This window comes from Nematolebias whitei, chromosome 14, assembly GCF_014905685.2.
Source record: "Nematolebias whitei isolate Nwh7 chromosome 14, NemWhi1, whole genome shotgun sequence".
NCBI classification, from domain to species: domain Eukaryota; kingdom Metazoa; phylum Chordata; class Actinopteri; order Cyprinodontiformes; family Rivulidae; genus Nematolebias; species Nematolebias whitei.
In genome coordinates this window covers 47,273,943-47,293,934 of record NC_056511.1, presented here as the reverse complement: position 1 = coordinate 47,293,934, position 19,992 = coordinate 47,273,943, and the positions used below count along the sequence as shown (strand labels likewise).

The following is a 19,992-nucleotide window of genomic DNA, read 5'->3' as shown; positions in this document are numbered from 1 at the left end:
ACACGATCAGCTAGGAGTGGGCTTGTTTGTGTCCAGAGAAAGCAGACATGTTGATGTTTCTGAAGAGCTGTTAAGTGAAAAGTTCCTCAGTGTGTAGCAGTGAGCATTAGACACTGACGTTTCACTTGTTGTTTGCAACTGTTCTTTTGAACTGGAAATTGTTTTTTTATGTAAGAAAACTGTTTTGAATAGAAAAATACAAACGTTAAAAAAATAAAATTCACAATTTGTATTGTAATGTGTAACATAATTTGTAATTTGTGTAACATAAAAAAAATTCAAGATGGCGCCCATCATGTAGGCTGCGTCTCGGAGAGCTCCTGATGGAAAACCAATTTTTATAACTGTATTCTCGCTACCGGAAGAGACCCGGTCCGCCGCCGTTTGGACCTGCGAGCCGCTGAAGCCTAGCCGCTGAAGCCGAGCTGTTTACGGCGGAGACCCGGTCCGCCGCCGTTTGGACCTGCGAGCCACTGAAGCCGAGCTGTTTATGGGGGAGACCCGGTCTACCGCCGATTGGACCTACGAGCTGCTGAAGCCGAGTTGTTTACGGAGGAGACCCTGTCCACCGTCGTTTGGACCTGCGAGCTGCTGGTCCGAGCTGTTTACTTAGGAGACCCGGTCCTATGCCGTTTGGACCTGCGATCTGCTGGAACCGGGCTGTTTACGTCGGAGACCCGTTCCGCCACCGATTGGACCTGCGAGCCGCTGAAGCTGAGCTGTTTATGTCGGAGACCCGGTCCGCCGTCGTTTGGACCTGCGAGCTGCTGGAACCGAGCTGTTTACGTCGGAGACCCGGTCCGCCGTCGATTGATCCTGCGAGCCGCTGAAGCCGAGGAAGCTAGACTACAGCTGTCGGATCTGGGAGCTGTTGCAACCGGGACCTGGTCTGCCACCGTTTGGGCCTGCGAGGTACTGGACCGAGTGAATCATGAGACCGCGTGGGACCTGGGGGTTGTTGCCGCTAGGCCTCGGCTAGACCTTGCTAGGCCTCGGCTAACAACATAAGCCTGTGAACCTCGTGGCTAGATCCCGTGCTTCTGAGAGTTGAGACCAATAATCCAGAAGTATCGTGAGTAATGCCGAGCAAACAGAGATAGAAGACAAGTGTTGGAAAATAATTCAGAAGATATGAAGTTAAAAAATCTTTGAACTTTTTGAATGCTGAACTGACTAAATTGAGTGCTGATGTGACTAAAGTATCAGCTAAATGTGAATTACTGACAGGACTGTTTGAAGAAGTGAGACAATTGAAAGAACTGATGACTAATAAAGACAGGCAAATAGCTGAACTGGAACAGAAAGTAGACGACATGGAACAATACACAAAAATAGACAACTTTGTGATGACTGGACTGGAAGTTAGGAACCGGAGTTATGCAAGAGTTGTTTCTGGTACTAACACTACAGAAGACGCACCACAGGAAGAACTACAGACTCTGGAGGAGCAAGTAGTGATTTTTTTTTACAAAACGAAGACATTGACATCAAACATGAGGACATTTCAATCTGTCACATCCTGCCCAACAAATCAGATAAAGCCAAACCATCCATAGATTGGCAATTCACACCTAATCTGCATATGTGTGTGTGTCTCATCTCACTCAGCCTTATAACCTGAATCTCTCACTCTCTGCTCTTTGAATTGAGAAAGCTCCTCGGATGAGGAGCGAAACGTCTTCTGTTACAAATAAAGTCCAGTTGTTTTTGTATTGAACGCTTTTTGAATTTCCCCTATGTAAGACTGATCACAGCCCTCCTGACACTGAACAGCATACACAACATTACTCTGTTTGTGCCGGGGGACTGGATCTTTGGGATGAACCAGTCTTTGTTGTAATGTATTTTGGGGTTTAAAAGCCACTGGGACGTTATGTTTAGAAAATAAACATCTCAGTTTCTCTGATACTCCCTCAACATACGGAATGACCACTGGTCTGGGTCTGGGTTCCTCCTTTTCACCTGATGGCTGACTGGAGTCCTGTTTGGGTTTCTTCTCTGCTTTCAGGAAGGCCAAGTTAGGATATCCACATTGCTCTAGAGCCTGTCTTGTGTGGGATTTCTCCTTCTGCCTGAGCAAGAGTCTTTATATTAGGGTTGCAAATCTCTTGTGTCTGGCGATTCGATTCATGTCCGATTTTTGGTGTCAATTTGATTCAAAATAGATTTTTTTTAAATTCAGAAATGATTTTCGATTCAAAAAACATTTTTCAATTGAAAAGGTCATACATTTTGTTTAAATTATGTAATTGTCGTATTTTCAAAATACGGTACTTCATTTTTATTTTACACTTCTTGCAAACAACCATGCTTCTGTCAAGCTCTTAGGAGGAGGAGAGGCCATTGCTTCGGGCACCCTTTAACATGTCTTTACGCTAACCTAATCTGTACTGGCCTCACCCCACAAATGTGTTTTACTTGAATTCTTGTAGCAAACTTAATTCCTCTCCCTCCAAGAAAGACAAAATAATCTGGTAATTTAAATACACAATTTTGTAACGTTTATTGTCAGTTTGAATAATAACAATATTAAAATTATGGCAAATATGGAATATGAATGAACAACCAATAGTATTATTTTAGAAAGTGAATGACATAAATATGGAGACTTTGAGAAGGAGTTTGGATTCAATTTGGACTAAGGTTCTTAGCTCTTAACGTTAAAATTTAGGTAAGCTTATCTCATATTTGTGAATTAATCATATCTAAACTAACTTAGTTGGCACTGTTTCGTAATCAGGGGAAGATGTTTCAGTCCTACCAGAAGACAGACACCATTTCTCATTTTCACAGCAGATGCATGAAGGAAGCCTGCTGTCCCAAGAAGGATGTCGTTTCTCAGGGCTGCGGTCCGTTCGGCACATACCTCTCGCTCCTGGGTGTTAGAGATTTTCAGGACGTCCACCGTCTCTCAGTTGGACTGAGTCAGAGCCAACTCTCCCTCCATCGTGAGACTGTCTCTCTCATGAGAGTTCCTTTCAGCTGCTGCTTGACGACCTGCCCAGTTCAGCTGCTCCCAAATAACTTTCTCCTCAGCTGCCGTACCACAACTGAACTGGTGTCCTGTTTTTCTGACACCTCAAAAGATTGTGCCCCTAATTTCCAACCAATCAGAGTGCTTCTCACAGTGAGTGTAACCTGACTCTATAATTAATGTAATTATAACCTCCCCTCTCAAAGTCTCAAAATAGTCTTTGTTAGAATGGGTGACACCTTGTTTACATCTCTTTCAGCACAATGCAAGTTTTGCTCTTAGCAAAATACAGTAAAACAGTCTTTCAGTCTTTGTTCAACTGAAGTTAACTTCCCTCATTGCTATGACGACTGGTCTCAGTTGAAAAGGCAAAGTGAAGTTCTTTGATGAAGATATATTTTTAAGGGACACAAAGTCTGTCTTTATAAAAGGGGTTAATTAGCACAGAGACTATGGATCCGGGGTGGTCAGGATGTCAGGATGGTCTAGGTGTGTAGATTTTAACACACAGAGAAGGAATAAACAAAGAAACTTCTTGTGTCAGAACAGAATGCCAGTAATTATCTCAGATTAGCAGAAAGGAAGGGGTGTAGAGACGCAGTGTCTCCGAGGACCTTGGATGGATGCTACATCCATCTTCCCTGGAACATTGTAGAATCTAAAATAACTTTACACAAAATTTTAATGACGAAGGAGCGGGCTGAATCACACTGTCCTCTGCTCCATCATAGCGGTTTCTATTCAAATAAAAGGAGCTGGCTAACTAGCTTGTCGCACAGTGGCCTGCACGGCCAAATTCTTTGGTGGCCAAGCGAACACGTAATGCAATATGTAGTACGCTCGGGAGTAGGAGTGGGAAAAAAATAAAACAAAAAACATTTTAAAATCGATTTATGGGTCTTCAGAATTGGCAGGACTAGGAATCTAGATTCTTTAATGATTTTTTTTTCCTGCACCCCTACTTTGTACATGTGGTTATCTGAGGCATTCACTCTCTGTTGCAAAAGCCCACCCCCAAGAGGGGTGGGTGCTGGGAACCATAAGCGCCCAGCTCTGTCAAAGGAAATGTTAGTCAGTGGCAGGAATTTACCGAGAGATGGCAGGAAGTCTGTCAAAACAAAATATAAATTCTGAAAATTCTGAAAGTAAATAAATAAATTAGCTGCTTTTGCATATAACCCGGGAGGTGGGGGGGTACAAAATGTGAGAAAAAAGTAGAGGCTTGTACACCGGCAAATACGGTACTTTTTATTTTATATGCTTTTATGATTCTCTATTGTTGTCTGTACCTCATTTGTGTTCTTTGTTTAAAACAGGTCTCTTGTAAATGAGTCCTCAAGGCTCATTGAGACTAACCTGTATAAATAAAGGTTGAATGAGTGCTTGGATTGATGCTTGGATGCTTTATTAATCCCGGGGAGAAATTTGGGGACAAAAATCAAACAATTACAACTATTTCTATGTTTGAAATTTAATCACGTTATTAAGCACACTCATATTTTTTATGCAGATGTAATTGATCTGACAGGGGATGATAAAGATGACCTGCAAAGGGCTATTGCCCTCAGCCTGGAGGAGTCCAACAGGGCTTTCAGGGAAACGGGCATCACTGATGAAGAACAAGCCATCAGTAGGTGAGTTCAGGACTGTCCCTTGTATTATAGAAGGATCTTAACATGCAAAAGTAAAACAAAAGTATTAACAAGGCTAGAATCTGTTTTGTTTTGGATTTTAGGGTTTTGGAGGCCAGCATAGCTGAGAACAAAGCAAGTCTAAAGCATACTCACACAGAAGTGTGGAGCGATTCACCCAACCCACATGACAGAAAGAGGATTGATAACTGCTCAGTGGGTCTGAAAAATGTTGGCAATACCTGCTGGTTCAGTGCTGTCATACAGGTGAGCACACACCAAAATCTACTCACAATGCTTGTTCAATAATAATGACAATAATTATTCATATTTAGTAATAATAAGCAGTTGAAATTCAAAACTTATTTGAAAGTTTTTAGGAGCACAGACCAGTATATCTCTTGTGCTGGTCCCAAGCCTGAATAAATGGTGAGGGTTGTGTTATGAAGAATATTTGATGTAAAACATTTTTTGCCAAAACTAATAAGCAAGTTCATCTAAGTGACACCATACCAGATCAGTCGAGGGCCAGGTTAACAATGATCACCATCAGTGCTGTTGACAAATGGAGTGCCAGCGAAAGTTGTGCTACTAGTCGAAGACCACAAGGAGAGAAACGTTTCTGGAAACATAGGGAAAAGAAGAAAGGCAAGAATGTAGGACTGATGGTTGCAACTCTAAATGTGGGGACAATGACGGGCAAAGGTAGAGAGCTGGCTGACATGATGCTGAGAAGGAAGGTAGATGCTTTATGTGTCAATAGCCTCTTATCCACAGGGCCTTTTCGGGCTCCTATGTAACCAGTTCAGGCCGATTCCGTAGTTTCTCCACAGTGCCTTCAGCGGTGGAACACGCACGATTTTTGGGACCTGCTTCTCTGGCGTCCCAGGTCTGGTTCTTGTTGGGTCCACATGTGACGTCAACGCACTGCCGGTCACTGATTGGTCAGGGGGAGGAGTCACTGGATCTTTCAGAAACTTTTCAAAACACCGATCCGCCATTTGCAATTTCTCAAACTGGAGTAGCGGCTGGACCTATTTTAAAGATTTTAAAAACAATAATGACAACACCGTGGCCTAATGCTGAAGTGCTAGGTTTTTTATGTGCTTGCTGGCCGACGCCAAAATTCATAGCGAGCTAGATGGAGCTCCGCCGGTCTACCCGGGTCCTCTCCACCGCAGCATCGGAGCCGGGCAGGGCGCCATCTCTTCGAGCTAAAAGTTATCTGTGGAAGTAAGTAAAAAGCGATATTTACTGTTTCGTTTTTTTGAGTTGAAAACTGTGTGTAAATGGTGTTAAAGTCTGTTTTTTTCAAGAGCTAAGTAGTAGAGAAGCTAGCTGGCTGTAGTTAGCATGTAGCTTCGTGTAGCTTCTCATCACAATATACTACCGGTAAATATCGCCTGGATATGAATTTTATGTCATATCAAACATCCCAGTTAAATGTTAGATACAGTAGAAATGTGGACAGACTGACCGGCCGGCAAAAAAACAAACAAACAACAAACAAAAAAACCCCGCGACTACTGCCGTGTTCTGTTCGGCCAGCATACATTGTCAGATCGCCATACGCGTAGCGCAAACTGACGGCTGCATCTACCCGCTGTGAGCTCACCATACGCTTCTATTTAATTAGCCGTATCACACCATGACGTAGCAGTTAACCTGTCAGATCATCATATACTTTGTTATTAACAGCTGTATGACACCCTGACACCTCAATCCGCACTGAATAACAGCTGTATGACACCCTGACGCCTCAATCTGCCCTGAATAACAGCTGTATGACACCCTGAATTAACAGTTAAGGCAGCGGAATGATTATATTGTCCTTATATTGTTTAAATTACATTCACAAAGCTCAGACTAACTTCACTTGCACTGTTTGCGCATAAACAAACAGAGTTTTCGCTCCACCTGAAGTCTAGCACATATTACACACAAAGCGTCACCAAAATGATTTACTTACGGTTCAGGAAATGCATTGCACACTGTAAATTGTGTAAATAAACAATAATACCATGTGTACTTTGCACCAAAACAATTTATTGACTTACTTTTTGTTGTATCTTGCAGTGTAGGATTAGACAGCTCCTCTGAACGTCACAGGCATATTGCAAAATGTGCATGTGCGTGCATGTGTATTAACTAAATGTATGCTACCATAACATGTATGCTGAATGAACAGAACACCGGCAACAACAAAAAAACCCTGACTTAATTAGCGTGTAGCTTCTCATCACAATAGACAATATCGCCGGGTTATGAATTTTATGCCATATTGCACATCCCGACTCTGTATCTAACATCTGACTGTTCTTACAGTCAGTAAACACCTGCAGATGTCCACAGTAGTGAAACATATGATCGTCAGCACTAAACAGACCTGTATTAACATGTAATGTGTATCATTTCAGGTTAATCAGTCAGTTCCTGTCTGAAGCTCCTCTAAATCCATGGGTGTCCTTGGAGAAGGATGGGGCAGTAATGTGTGGCCACTGCACTTTAAAGCAAGTATGTCATGACACAAACATTCAAAACTTGAAAATTACAGATAAAAGCAAAGGATAATGATGTTTAGAGGAGATTATAACAATGATTTTTTGTTGTTGTTTTGTCAGATGGGGATGAGAAAACAGCCAGCCAGACATATGAAGCCATTACTGGACCGCAGCATCAGGATCTGAGAGTTTGTGACTCCAGACTACACATCAACTGCAGCCGGTCATACCTCGGAGCTTCTCCAGACGCTCTGCTCTCCTGCACCTGCTGTGGCAATGGTGTTTTGAAAATAAAAGGCCCACATTGTGGGACTTCCGGGTATGGCCGCGAGGTAGGAGGTCGCATTCGATACTGCTCTTGATAAGAATCCTGTAAAATCACTTTAAAAAAAAAAAAGGTACACTCTAATAATAGCAACTGAGCTTGATTTGAGTGGAACAATGCCAGGCCCTGGAAGAACGAGTAAAGATAAACCAAAAATAACTACGCAATCCAGGTTGACGGACTTTGGACAACAAAGCATGGAACCAGGCACAAGCGAGGCTAGCAAAAAAGCTAACAAGGGGCCGAGTAATAGCAAGGAAGCTAACGTAGAGCCAACAGCTAACATGGACGAAAGGAATATCTCATCCGACGACAAAGAGGAAATACTTGGAGCAATAAAGAGCTTAAAGTCTGAGTTTTCCGGAAAATTCGATGGCGTTATGACAGCCATAGAAACAGTATGAAAAGAAGTGGGTGAGTGTGCCAAACGTTTAACGCATACAGAGGAACGTTTATCTACAATGGAAGACGAGCAAACGGTGTTAATTAATAAAGTTAAGAGCTTGGAAAAAACAAACAAGCTAATGGAGGAAAAAGTGGTTGACATGGAGATGAGATCATGGCTCAACAACCTTAGATTGGTGAACCTCCCTGAAGGTGCTGAGGGCTCCGATGCCTGTGGGTTTTTGGAAAGTTGGATACCAGAAGTATTGGATTTGTCTGCCCTGAGAAACCCACTGATTCTTGAAGAGCTCACCGCGTAGGCCCAAAAAGAAACGCAGAAGCACCCCCAAGAACTGTAATTATGAAGTTTCTTAATTATAAACAAAAAGATATGGTATTCAAAGCAACTAAAGAAAAGATGGATATCCTCTACAAGAACCAACGGGTGAGATTCTACAATGACGTCGCTACGGAGATACACAAACAACGCAAACAATATGTTGGAGTCCGCAAGCAGCTCTGCGAGCTTGGGCTGAGACATGGCATCATCCCTCCGGCTAAACTGGTGCTGACATACCAAGAGAAAACTTTTAAGTTCAACACGCCAGTGGAGGTCCAAACGTTCATTGATAGGATTCAAAAGGGGCAGATAAGTGTAATGGAGTGACTGAATAGATTAAGAACTGATGGAGCGTAATCTCAGTGCATTTCTTTGCTAAATATATAGTTTAGATAAGTTCATCATTAGGTTCATAATATATAACTGGGAATAGCTCCGAACTGTACACTTTGTTAAATATAATTTAAACTTATTGGTTCACTGTTGTATAAAGTTCTACCTTTGTTGTGCATATTAGAAAACACTTTATAGGCATAGAGATAACTAGATTGTTTGAATAGCAGGAGAAGGTTGGGTGTGGTCATGTTTGTTTGTTAATTGAGGTTTAAATTCAAGGGAATAGATCAAAAGGATCTATACATAACAGTGGTTGGAAGTAGTAGGTTGGGAGGGCCCGACCATTTGGTTGGGAATGGGGTTTTGATTTTTCAAAAGGTTCAGGGATTGAGTGTTAGGATGATTGCTCAGTTATTTTTGTTGCCCCTCTTGGATATATTTCAAATTCAATTCAAATTCAAAAATACTTTATTAATCCCAAAGGGAAATTATTTGTTGTAGTAACTTGTTATCCTCATTTCATTAAGAGATGTTATGGATAGTGATGGCTGTAGACAGGAAGGATCTCTTGTAAAGGCCCATCCCACAGTGGATCCTAAGAAACTGGCTGCAGATGCCGTCCAATCTGTCCACCCAGACTCGGCTGGCCTCTCGGTCCCCCTGGACTGTAGGACCACCCGAATGCTGGGCAGAACTCCTCCCAGCAGTCGGCCGAGCTCCTCGTCGCTGCGGACAGCCAACTGTAGGTGCTGAGGGACGATCCTGTCCTTCTGCTGTCATGAGCCATGTTTCCTGCTAGTTCCGGGATCTCAGTGGTCAGGCACTCGAGCACAGCTGGCGGGTAGATGAGAATGTGTCCACAGAGCATCCTTTTCAACTCATTTGAGATTTGGGGCTGTAGTTGAGATATTATTTGAGCTTTTGAGATGTTAATCAGCTGATGTTGGTTGTAGAAACTGCCTTGTTGCCATGGTTACGCATCATAACAAATGTCCAAAACTAAAAAAGTTTCAGTAAAAATCCTTCCAGCTGCACAGCATCTGATACCAGAGGAAACAATTCTTCTAAAAAAATGTGATTTACATCCAGAAAAAGAGGAATTAAAGTTTCCAAAAGCAAAATCTCAGAATGAAAGTAACAGAGCTGCTCCAACATGCAGCCACCTGGAGCGGCGCAATTCTAGAACTAATATACTACTATACTACTATATTATACTACTATTAAATATTTGAAGCATTATCACCTCTGTGTTTTTTGAATAGATATGATGCAGGAGATGGTAATTAAATGTACATCCTGGAATTGTAGAGGCTTACATAAAACAAAAAAAAAAATCAAACAGGTCATGAACAAGCTGAAAGATTTGAACTCTAAAGTAGTATTTTTACAAGAGACCCACCTCTTAGAAGAAGAAAATATAAAACTACGTAGGAGATGTCCAGGTGATATATATGCTTCCTTTTTTTTACATCAAGATCCAGGGAAGTAATGACCCTAATTCATAAATCTGTTCCTTTTTAAGTCACTAATCTTATTAAGGATAAATTTGGGAAATATCTGATTATTCAGGGGTCCATCTTACAAGAAACTCTGAATTTAGTTAATGTATATGGTCCTAACACTGACAATTTCTTCACAAACCTTTTTCTTACCCTTTCATCTCTGACAGGAAATTACATTATAGGCGGTGACTGGAATTGTGTTCTGGACCCTACTCTGGATAGGGCTTCAGGAGCTGATCAGACACACACCAGAAGTAGGGAAACAATCCATGAGTTTATGAAAAAATTAAATATGGTAGACATCTGGAGACATTTAAAACCAACGGAAATAATCTATTCATGCTACTCAAGTGCATCTAGAACATACTTGCATATAGATTATTTTTTAATTTCAAGGGAATTGCTCTCAAACATAAATGACTGTTCATATGATAGCATAGTATTATCAGACCATGCTCCTTGCAATTTAATACTGCTACAACAACAAGCTGTTGAAAGACCCACCTAGATTGTGCCTGCATCAGAAATGGCTGAAAAACAATACATTTCTTAAATACCTTGGAGAAAGGATAGAAGAATTTTTTAGTATGAATACTACACAAACTACAGCCTGTATAAGGTTGGGATGCCTTTAAGACATGCATAAGGGGTTATATAATTAGCTACACCTCATCAAAATCAAAAGAACAGCGTAAAAGCAGACAAGAATTTGAAATTAAAATTAAAGAACTAGAACAACAGGTTTTTAGAGATGGCAACGCAGAATCTGAGAAAAAATTACTGTTGTTAAAGGTGCAATATGAAAAAGAATCTGCAGATAGAGCTGCCTCCAGTTTACCAAGATTAAATCAGTCATTTTATGAAAAAGGTGAAAAACAGGAAAGATTTTGGCTTGGCAAATAAAACAATTGGAAGTTCAAAAAAAGTAACATCTATTGTTGATAATAAAGGGGACACAATATTAGATCCAATCAAAATAAATGAAGAATTTAGAAAATATTATGAAATGCTGTATGACTGTCAAGACACCTCTGACATACAGGAACATGACTCATTTCTGAATAAGCTAGACATCGCCTCAATAGATGAAGGTTGTAGAGAACAGTTGGAAGCTGACATTACAGAGGAGGAGATAGGTAATGCTATTGATTGTATGAATGCAGGTAAAAAAAAACGGGGCGGATGGATTCCCCATAGACTTTTATAAAAAGTTTAAAAAAACAACAAATAAAACCTATTTTAGAGATGTTTCAGGAGGCATTTTGCAGTGGAGGGCTTCCTAAATCAATGACAGGTGCTTTAATTTTTGTGCTACTCAAACCAGGGAAGCCCAGCATTAAATGTGAAAACATGAGGCCAATAAGTTTACTTAACACTGACCTAAAAATACTCTGTAAACTACTAGCATTACGTTTGCAAGACTCACTTCCTTCAGTGATACACAGAGATCAAATTGGCTTTGTTTTAGGACGCCATGGTCTACATAATGTGAGGAGGGTTTTAAACATTATTCATGGACTAGGGGTTAAATCGGGAACTGCATTTCTTTTGTTAGATGCAAAGAAGGCATTCGACCGGGTCGAATGGCCCTATCTGTTTAACATTTGAAATCGTTTTGGTTATGGAAATAATTTTATAAATTGGATACATCCACTATATTTAAATCCTACTGCAGAAATATTGACAAATAAAAATGTGTCTAAACCAATTGTTATTAAATGAGGATGCCGTCAGGGATGTCCTTTGTCCCCTTTCTTGTTCACCTTAGCATTGGAACCTCTCGCCATAGCTGTAAGGTCCCACCATCTATAACGGACATTACAGTTAGACAAGTAGAGCACAAACTTTCATTATATGTGGATAACATAATCCTTTTCATCTCAAATAAAAAAAAATCCATTCCAGATTTGCTTGACTTAATTGAAGAATATGGTCATATTTCAGGGTATAATATAAACAAATCTAAATCCTAGCTGTTATTACTAGATGAAAAAGAAACAACTCCAGGAATAAGCTCACAATTCAAAATTGTTGAATAATTACTTATCTGGGAATTCATATATTTCCAAATTTAGACATGATTATCAAGAAAAACTATGAGTGCCTGACAAACGAAATCACTGAGAGTGTAAATAGATGCATGCCCCTCCCCCGTCACTTATTGGTAGGATCAATAGTTACAAAATGAATATACTTTCAAAAATACTGTGTCTGTTTCAGAATCTCCCTTTGCCGCCTCCTGCAAACTGGTTCAATAATTTTAGGAAGTTAATGACTGACTTTTTATGGCAAAATACATGGCCCAGGGTTAGAATGTCACTTTTACATTTGCCTTATAATAGAGGAGGACTAGGGTGTCCTAACATAACCTGGTATTATTGGGCAGCTCAATTTAGGGCTATTAGATATTACTTTAAAGCCAAAGATGCCCCCCAATGGACAGAAATGGAATCTGATTCAGTCAGTCCACGTTTACCTTTATATATTTTCTCAGATTCAGTAACCAAATTGCTGGAAAAAACAGTAAATCCAATTGTTAAAAATATGATCAAAGTATGGTATGAAGTAAAAACGTTCACAAAGGAACCAATTACATTATCACAATTCACTCCAATATGGGGAGTTCAAGATTTTACTCCCGGGAGAGCAGACTCTATATTTAAACAATGGGCTATAAAAGGAATAAGCAAAATTCAAGACTTGTATCTACCTGGTTCACTGTACATGATGCCTTTTGAGGATCTGTGTTAAGAACGAGTGTCGGTTCATTCTTCTCGGATTGGTTTTGATTGGAGGGAAAGGCCAGGCTTCCTTCAGGTTTAACAACATTTTCACAAACAGATGTATGCACAGAATACAAGCAGATCTGGAGAAGCAGACCCAGTATGACAGGAGCCGGTTCTGAAAAACCAAGAAAAAAGTGCCTCCTTATAACACCTGGGGGCCTCCCTCCGGGAGATATTTTGACCTTCTGCACAGGAAGACCACAATTCACCTCCTCAGACAGGCAGAGGCGCTTCTATGACTCAATGTACAATGTTATCTCTTGGTGCCTCCAAATGGTGAGAGTTTTCTCAGAGGCCCTACAACATTCCTAAGGTTATCTTCAAATGAGGCTGAACCTCCCATCCCCATTTACCAAAAAGTCCAGTCAGCCAACCAACCAGGGGTTGTCTTCACTTTTTAGTTGATTTTATCATTGATTTTAGTTGCACTCTGTAGCACTTTGAGATTTTTGTTAATGAAAAGTGCGTTACAAATTAAATTCATTATTATTATCATTATTACTTGGGTGTCGGTGCATTGTTTTAGACTAAGCATTCAGGCCTTCCATTGCCTGAGTAACGGACAGAATTATTTCCCAAACTTAGCACACACGCCCCATTTTGTAATCATAAGGGAAGTGGGTGCTAGTTGTTCATCCAATCCTTCTACAGCAATTCAAGTCAAATTAGTCAGTCGCAACACATTATATGGATGTAATGAATTCTCAAATCCGACAGCCACCCAATCAGTCAGCTATTCATCTGGAACTCCCCTAGGGACTCCAGTCGCATCAATATAAGTAGGACTGCTTGCATGCAGGTTAAATTTTTGAATTTATGTTACGGCGCACTAAAATGTGCCCACATCTTTCACCTGGGTGTGCTGTTCAGCCCATGTGACATATTGTGTGTTCTAAAAGTCATTTAGGAGCAAGGAGTGCTACTGAGCTGGTGAGTGACTGAGTGGAGTTTGCATTGTCCTGAAACGCACCATACTGTTCACCCAAAAAAATCCCAATTGTCAAAAACAAGCAATAATCCCCAATATTCCCCAAAGTCTCCAATTCCCATATAGTTTGGGTATAACCATCATTGCTGCCTGTAAACAGTCTCTTTCTGTTAAACAGTTTTTAAGAAAAAAACAATCTTATTTTGCTAAACATTTCTATGAACAACAACCTTATTATATTAAACAGTTCTATGAAAAACCACCTTAATCAGAGACACAGTCTTTGGTTTATTTAACAGCTTTTATTATGTGGAATCTTCCTTCTTCCGGTCAACAGCTATTCAAGCTTTTGACCACTTTTACGCGCAAAGTCTTCTTTTCTTGAGCTTTTGTCTTTGCAAAGTCATTTTTTCTTGAGCTTTTGTCTTTGCAAAGTCTTCTTCCCCTCTTCTCGTCCTAGCCCAGGTCTTGTCACCTTGCCTCAGTTTTTTGGTTGAGCGAGGTTACCCGTCCCCTGGCCTGAGGACCTTCCTCTTCAACCAGATAGGTCGCACGATGGCTAGACCTTTGAGCCGTACTCCGCCTCGTGTCAGAGGAGGTCTGCCTTCCCGATGGGAAGGTTCAACTGAGCCCCCCTTTTGCTGGTCTGGCTGTCCGTCCCCTCTGCCTGCTGATCTGGGTGTCCGTCTCCTCTGTCAGCCTGCACATCCAGCAGATCCTGAAGTGAGCGTCCTGGCTCTCTTGCTGCTGCACACTGGTTCCAGTGAAACTACGTGTCTCCTTTTCCTTCGAGCCTCACTGTATGTGAAGTTCTCTCGGTCACCTTGCAGGGCCCTGTCCACCTCGGCTCCTTCCATGTCCTTTTGACGACTTTCAGCAAGATCCACTCTGCTGTGTGGGGCCTCCCAGATTCTTCTCTCTTCTTCTGTTTTGTCATCTGTGAATGAAAACCTGACACCACGGTTCTCAATTCTTCAAAATATGATTTGTACACGTATTCCTCCATTTCTTCTCCCAGGGTCAGAGCAGTTGCTGGACCCGGAGACTGCCTTCCTTTTACTCGCCACCTGTAATACAAGATCTGCAAACATCTTCTGCTTCGTTGTCTAGGTGTCTGTCTTCAGATCTTCTCTAATTTTTCCTGTCTACTTCTATCCTAGCTGGACAACAATGTGGTTTTCCATTGGTCATGTGATGTTCCCTGTGTTTAGTTCCTGTTTGGTGCTTGTAATGTTTTTTACCAGCCTTTTTTGTAAACCTTATAATAATAGACTCTCCTAAGCAAATAACCACATTCCAAACTCAGTCCAATTTCAGCCCTCTAAGGCATGTGACTGTATTTTCTATCTCTACCACTAAATGGGTTTGTCAGTATAAAATATTTCATTATTACTTCTACACTGTAATAGCTTTATAGTAGAACAACATAAATCACATTCAATTCATACTTTCATCCCCTTTTTTTACGTTTACAAACCTGAACCTCGAAACGGATATGTTGGATTTCTTCAACAGGGTCCCTGCGTCCTCCGGTTCCATGTCTGCCTTCTGAAACATTCACATTCAATTTTTCCTTTCATCGCCTGAGTCCCTACTCTAGATCTTCCTAGAAGAAGCAAAGTTATTTTTCACAAGAAAACAGCAATATGTTATTACAACATGTCGTGAAAACTAGTAATCAGAAGAGTTAAGGTTTCAAAGTTTAGTGGTGAATATTTGACATGAGTGATGTTAATTTAGTTAAAATTATGACTTTTATTTGTCTTACTTCCTCTTGTCTGTGGGAAAAATTTAGTAAACGCATGTGCAGAAAATATATTTTCATTGACCACCCTGTCCTGAAAACAACACAATATAGCATTAAACATTGAGTCTGTTGATAAATGGATCTGGAAAAAATAAAAGGAAGTCAAAATCAGTTATTCAGCTCTGCCATAGCTCCCATGGAGATCTGTTAAGGTAAAACGAAAACAAAAAAGTTTCACAATACATGACTATAGTAAAAAATGTGGTTAAAATACTCTATACATGAAAATCCAATTAATTTATTTCAGTCCAGTCAAGTCAAATCAAATCAAATGTATTTAAGAATACAGAGCTACCACATTTTCATTGACCTTTGACCAAATCTACTTCAAGGTCTGTATTTTGGTTCTGCTGGGTCTAGGGGCGTCCCCCTTAGACCTGTGAAGCTTCTGGAATCTTCCTTCTTGTACACACTCCAAAGGAAGAAAGAGAAACACTTTAGTTATTAAGAGCATTAATTTTACCTGTTTTTGTTAAGCAGATATGTACAAGAGCAATGTGGTTTGTAGGCTTCTTATTGGCTATATATGCATATATCAAAGTTATTTTTGCAAACGTAAAAACTTAAGAATCTCCTATTTACACACAAATGATATAAACCTTAAGTCCCGGTGGCAGCACCAGTCTGCCGTCTGGACTCCTCCACAGTCCTTCCTTCACACTTGCTTTCCTTCAGCTACTACCCCTTGAGATTTATCGTGTCCCTTATACTTAATCGCAGCAACCTGTTTGGGTAGTTTCAAAACTGTTGCCAACTGCTGCATCTCTTTCTCATGTTTAATTGGTTTCTGATCCGCTGTTTTAAAACCTGCTCTCATCCATTGGCTCAAATCTACATGTGCAGCTCCCCCTTTTTTTCTGAAACAGTACACCATTCACAGTGTGTCCTGTTTCAGAAACATCCAAGAAAAAGTTTTCCCGTAATCAGGCGTTGCCAGATCTGCTGCCCTGTACGGCTCCTGCTTTAATGCAATAAAAACTTAATCTGCTGTCTGATCCCACTGTAATGCAGCTGACAAATTTATCATTCCAGTATCCTTCACCAGTGTCCTGAGTGGTTGAGTGAGGCCTGTGTAATTAGGAATGTAGTGTCTGCTAAACCCTGTAAGACCTAAAAATGACAGCATGTCTTTAACATTACTCGGCTTTGGGTGATGAAAGATCGTTGTCCTGTGTGCTGGTGACAGCCTTGAACCTGATGCTGACAACAAACATCCCAGAAACACAACAGTGCACCTGGCAACTTGCAGTTTGTGCTCACCTTAAACCCTTTTTCAAACAGTCTCAACGACACAGACCTTTGAAATGTGTTTCAATTCAATTTATTTCAGTTTATTTATATAGCGCCAAATCACAACAAAGTTGTCTCAGGGCACGTTACCGAAACATTCACATACATAAAAGCCAATTAGTAAAGTTCTCTATCTAAGGAATCCAGCAGACGAGTTGAATCTAGGCTTCGTTGCAGTCTCCCATCCTGAACAAGCACAGTGGAGACAGTGGAAAGGAAAAACTCCCGTTTAAAAGGAAGAAACGTCCAGCAGAACCAGGCTCAGGACAAGCGGCCATCTGCTTTGACCGGCTGGTTGAGAGGACAGGAAGGAGAGACAGACGAACACAGAATGGTAGGTCCAGGTATAGGTCCAGGTATAGGTCCAGGTCCAGATATAGGTCCAGGTCCAGGTATAGGTCCAGGTCCATGTGTATCTGAAAGAAAAAAACAAAAAAACAAACAAAAAAAAAAAACATTTTAAGGATAGAAAAATAATTACAAATTCAAAACAGGTTGAGCAGAGTAAGTAAAGACAGTAGCAGAGTGAAAATTGTGGTCAGTTTGTCCTCCAGCAGTCTAAGCCTATAGCAGCATAACTTAGGGACTGCTCAAGAAACCCAAGCCGACCCTAACTATAGGATTTATCAAAAAGGAAAGTCTTAAGTCTAGTTTTAAAACTGGATAATGTGTCAGCCTCACGGACAGAGACTGGAAGTTGGTTCCACAAGAGAGGAGCCTGATAACCGAAAGATCTGCCTCCCATTCTGTTTTTGTAAATTCTAGGAACCACAAGTAAACCTGCAGTTTGAGAGTGAAGTGCTCTTGTTAGGAAAATATGGAAAAATAAGATCTGTAATATAAGATGGAGCCAGGTTGTTGAGAGCTTTGTAGATTAGAAGTAAGATTTTGAATTATATTCTGGATTTGACAGGAAGCCAATGGAGAGAAGCTAAAACTGGAGAGATATGATCTCTCCTACTAACTCTGATTGACTCTGGCAACAACATTTTGGATCAACTGAAGACGTTTTAAGGAAGTATTTGGACACCCAGATATTAAACCATTGCAATAGTCCAGTCTAGACGTGACAAAAATAGGGACCAGTTTTTCTTTCAGTTTACTGTTCAGTTTACCCCTGGGATTACAGGGGTGGCGCTAGAATGGTTCCGTTCGTATCTGGGTGACAGGAGTTTCTGTGTTAACTTTGACAATCATTTTTCTGCTTCTGTCCCTCTTTCCTGTGGGGTCCCACAAGGCTCCATTCTTGGACCCCTTCTGTTCTCATTGTATCTGCTCCCCTTGGGGTCAATCCTGAGGAAACATGGTATTTCGTTTCACTGTTACGCCTTTGACTCTCAGATCTATCTACCTTTAAAACCAAACCGTTCTTGCTCCATCCACCCTTTGCTAAAATGTCTTGATGACATCAAGACTTGGATGGCTGCAAACTTCTTGAGTTTTAATGATCAGAAGACTGAGGTCATTGTGTTTAATCCAAGCTCTGCCACTGTCACTGATCATGTAAACCTGCACTCCCTTCAGCCTCATCTAAAGCAGTCAGTTACCAATCTCGGGGTAGTGTTAGACTCAGACTTTTAAGTTTAATAAACAGATCAACTCTGTCCTACAAAAAAGCTTCTTTCAGCTAAGGCAGATAGCAAAGCTTAAGTCCGTTCTGTCCAGATCTGACCTTGAAAAAGTATTCCATGCATTTATTACTTCCCGGCTGGACTACTGTAACTCACTTTATGTTGGGGTTAGTCAGGCTTCACTTTCACGTCTCCAGCTCATACAGAATGCTGCAGCTCGGCTTTTAACAGGAACTCACAGGTTTGAGCACATTACTCCGGTTCTGTTCTCTCTTCACTGGCTTCCTGTACGTGTCAGAGTTGATTTTAAAATTCTCCTGCTGACATTCAAGTGCATTAACGGCCTTGCACCATCATACCTCTCCGACCTTCTTCATCCTTATGCTCCTTCTCGGGCTTTGAGATCATCAGACCAGCTGCTTTTGGCCGTACCAAAAACCAGCTGAAGCTCAGAGGAGATCGAGCGTTCTCAGTCGTGGGCCCTAAACTTTGGAACAATCTGCCCATCAACATTCGACAGGCCACCTCAGTCTCTGCTTTTAAATCTCTCCTAAAAACACATCTGTACTCACTGACACATCTGTACTCACTGTCATTTAACACAGGGTGATCGGATTTAGATCTAGTTGTTCATTGATGCTGATTCTGTTTATGCTTTTGTTATTATTCCTATTTAACACAAGGTCATCAGATCTGATTTAGTATTTCATTGTTTCTGACAGAGTTTATGCTTTTTGTTATTATTTCCTTGACTTTTGACACAACGTGATCTGATTTAGTATTTCACTGTTTCTAATTGTTTTTGGTTTTATATTTTTATTCCATGTGCTGTAAATATATCTTGCTACTTTTTATCTGATGATGTGATATTTTTGTTAAGCACTTTGGTAACAGTTTCTGTTTTAAATGTGCTCTATAAATAAATCTGACTTGACTTGACTTACTGTGTGGCAAATGTAAAAACCCAAACCCCCCTTATTTCTATGTTACTGATCGAAACATTAAACATTAAGCCTCTCCCTTTAAAACATGTCTGTGTCACCTCTGTTCGTTTTAGAAGTAATGTCTTAATCTTTACAAGCCATAGCTACATTTTGTCCACTAATCCATCAACCTCAAAAAATCTAGCATAAATCTGAGTTACCAATCTGCATAATTGTCCCAAATAGAGCTCTATCTAAAAAAAAAAAAAAGGGTTCAAATCTATGAAAACAAGCTTTAATACAGAACACGATTGTCAAACTCGCTTAAAAAAGGGGCCTAAATTAAAATGTGTTTCAACTAAGGGCCAATTTCAAAAACCACACTAACTCAAATCAGATATCCAATATATTTTCTTGGTTACAGGTTTCTCAACAAGAGTTTGGTTGATGTCTTTATGTTCTCTGTTGTGCTTTCAATATTATAATCAAAGATTTCTGAAAAAATAAGAGATAAAAGCATTCTATGGTTCACATATCAAGCTTAGGGCCAGAGAAGATGTCAACGAGGGACCACATTTGATCCCGGGCCCTGAGTTTGACACATATGAGTTAGAACATCCAGTTTAGCCTTCAGACCTACGAAGCGTAATGTCCCAGTATAGTTCCAATATAATTAACAGCAAAAAATAAACAA

At 40.5% G+C, this 19,992-nt stretch overlaps 1 protein-coding gene across 1 annotated transcript in view; it reads left to right on the top strand.

The window, feature by feature from the left end:
- Nucleotides 1-19,992, top strand: part of usp25 (ubiquitin specific peptidase 25) — a gene marked incomplete in the record, with an annotated part of 317,087 nt that overhangs the window by 89,624 nt on the left and 207,471 nt on the right. The window contains 2 exon segments of the mRNA XM_037688164.1: nucleotides 4,485-4,608; nucleotides 4,710-4,872. Coding sequence (XP_037544092.1) covers nucleotides 4,485-4,608; nucleotides 4,710-4,872 — 287 coding nt within the window.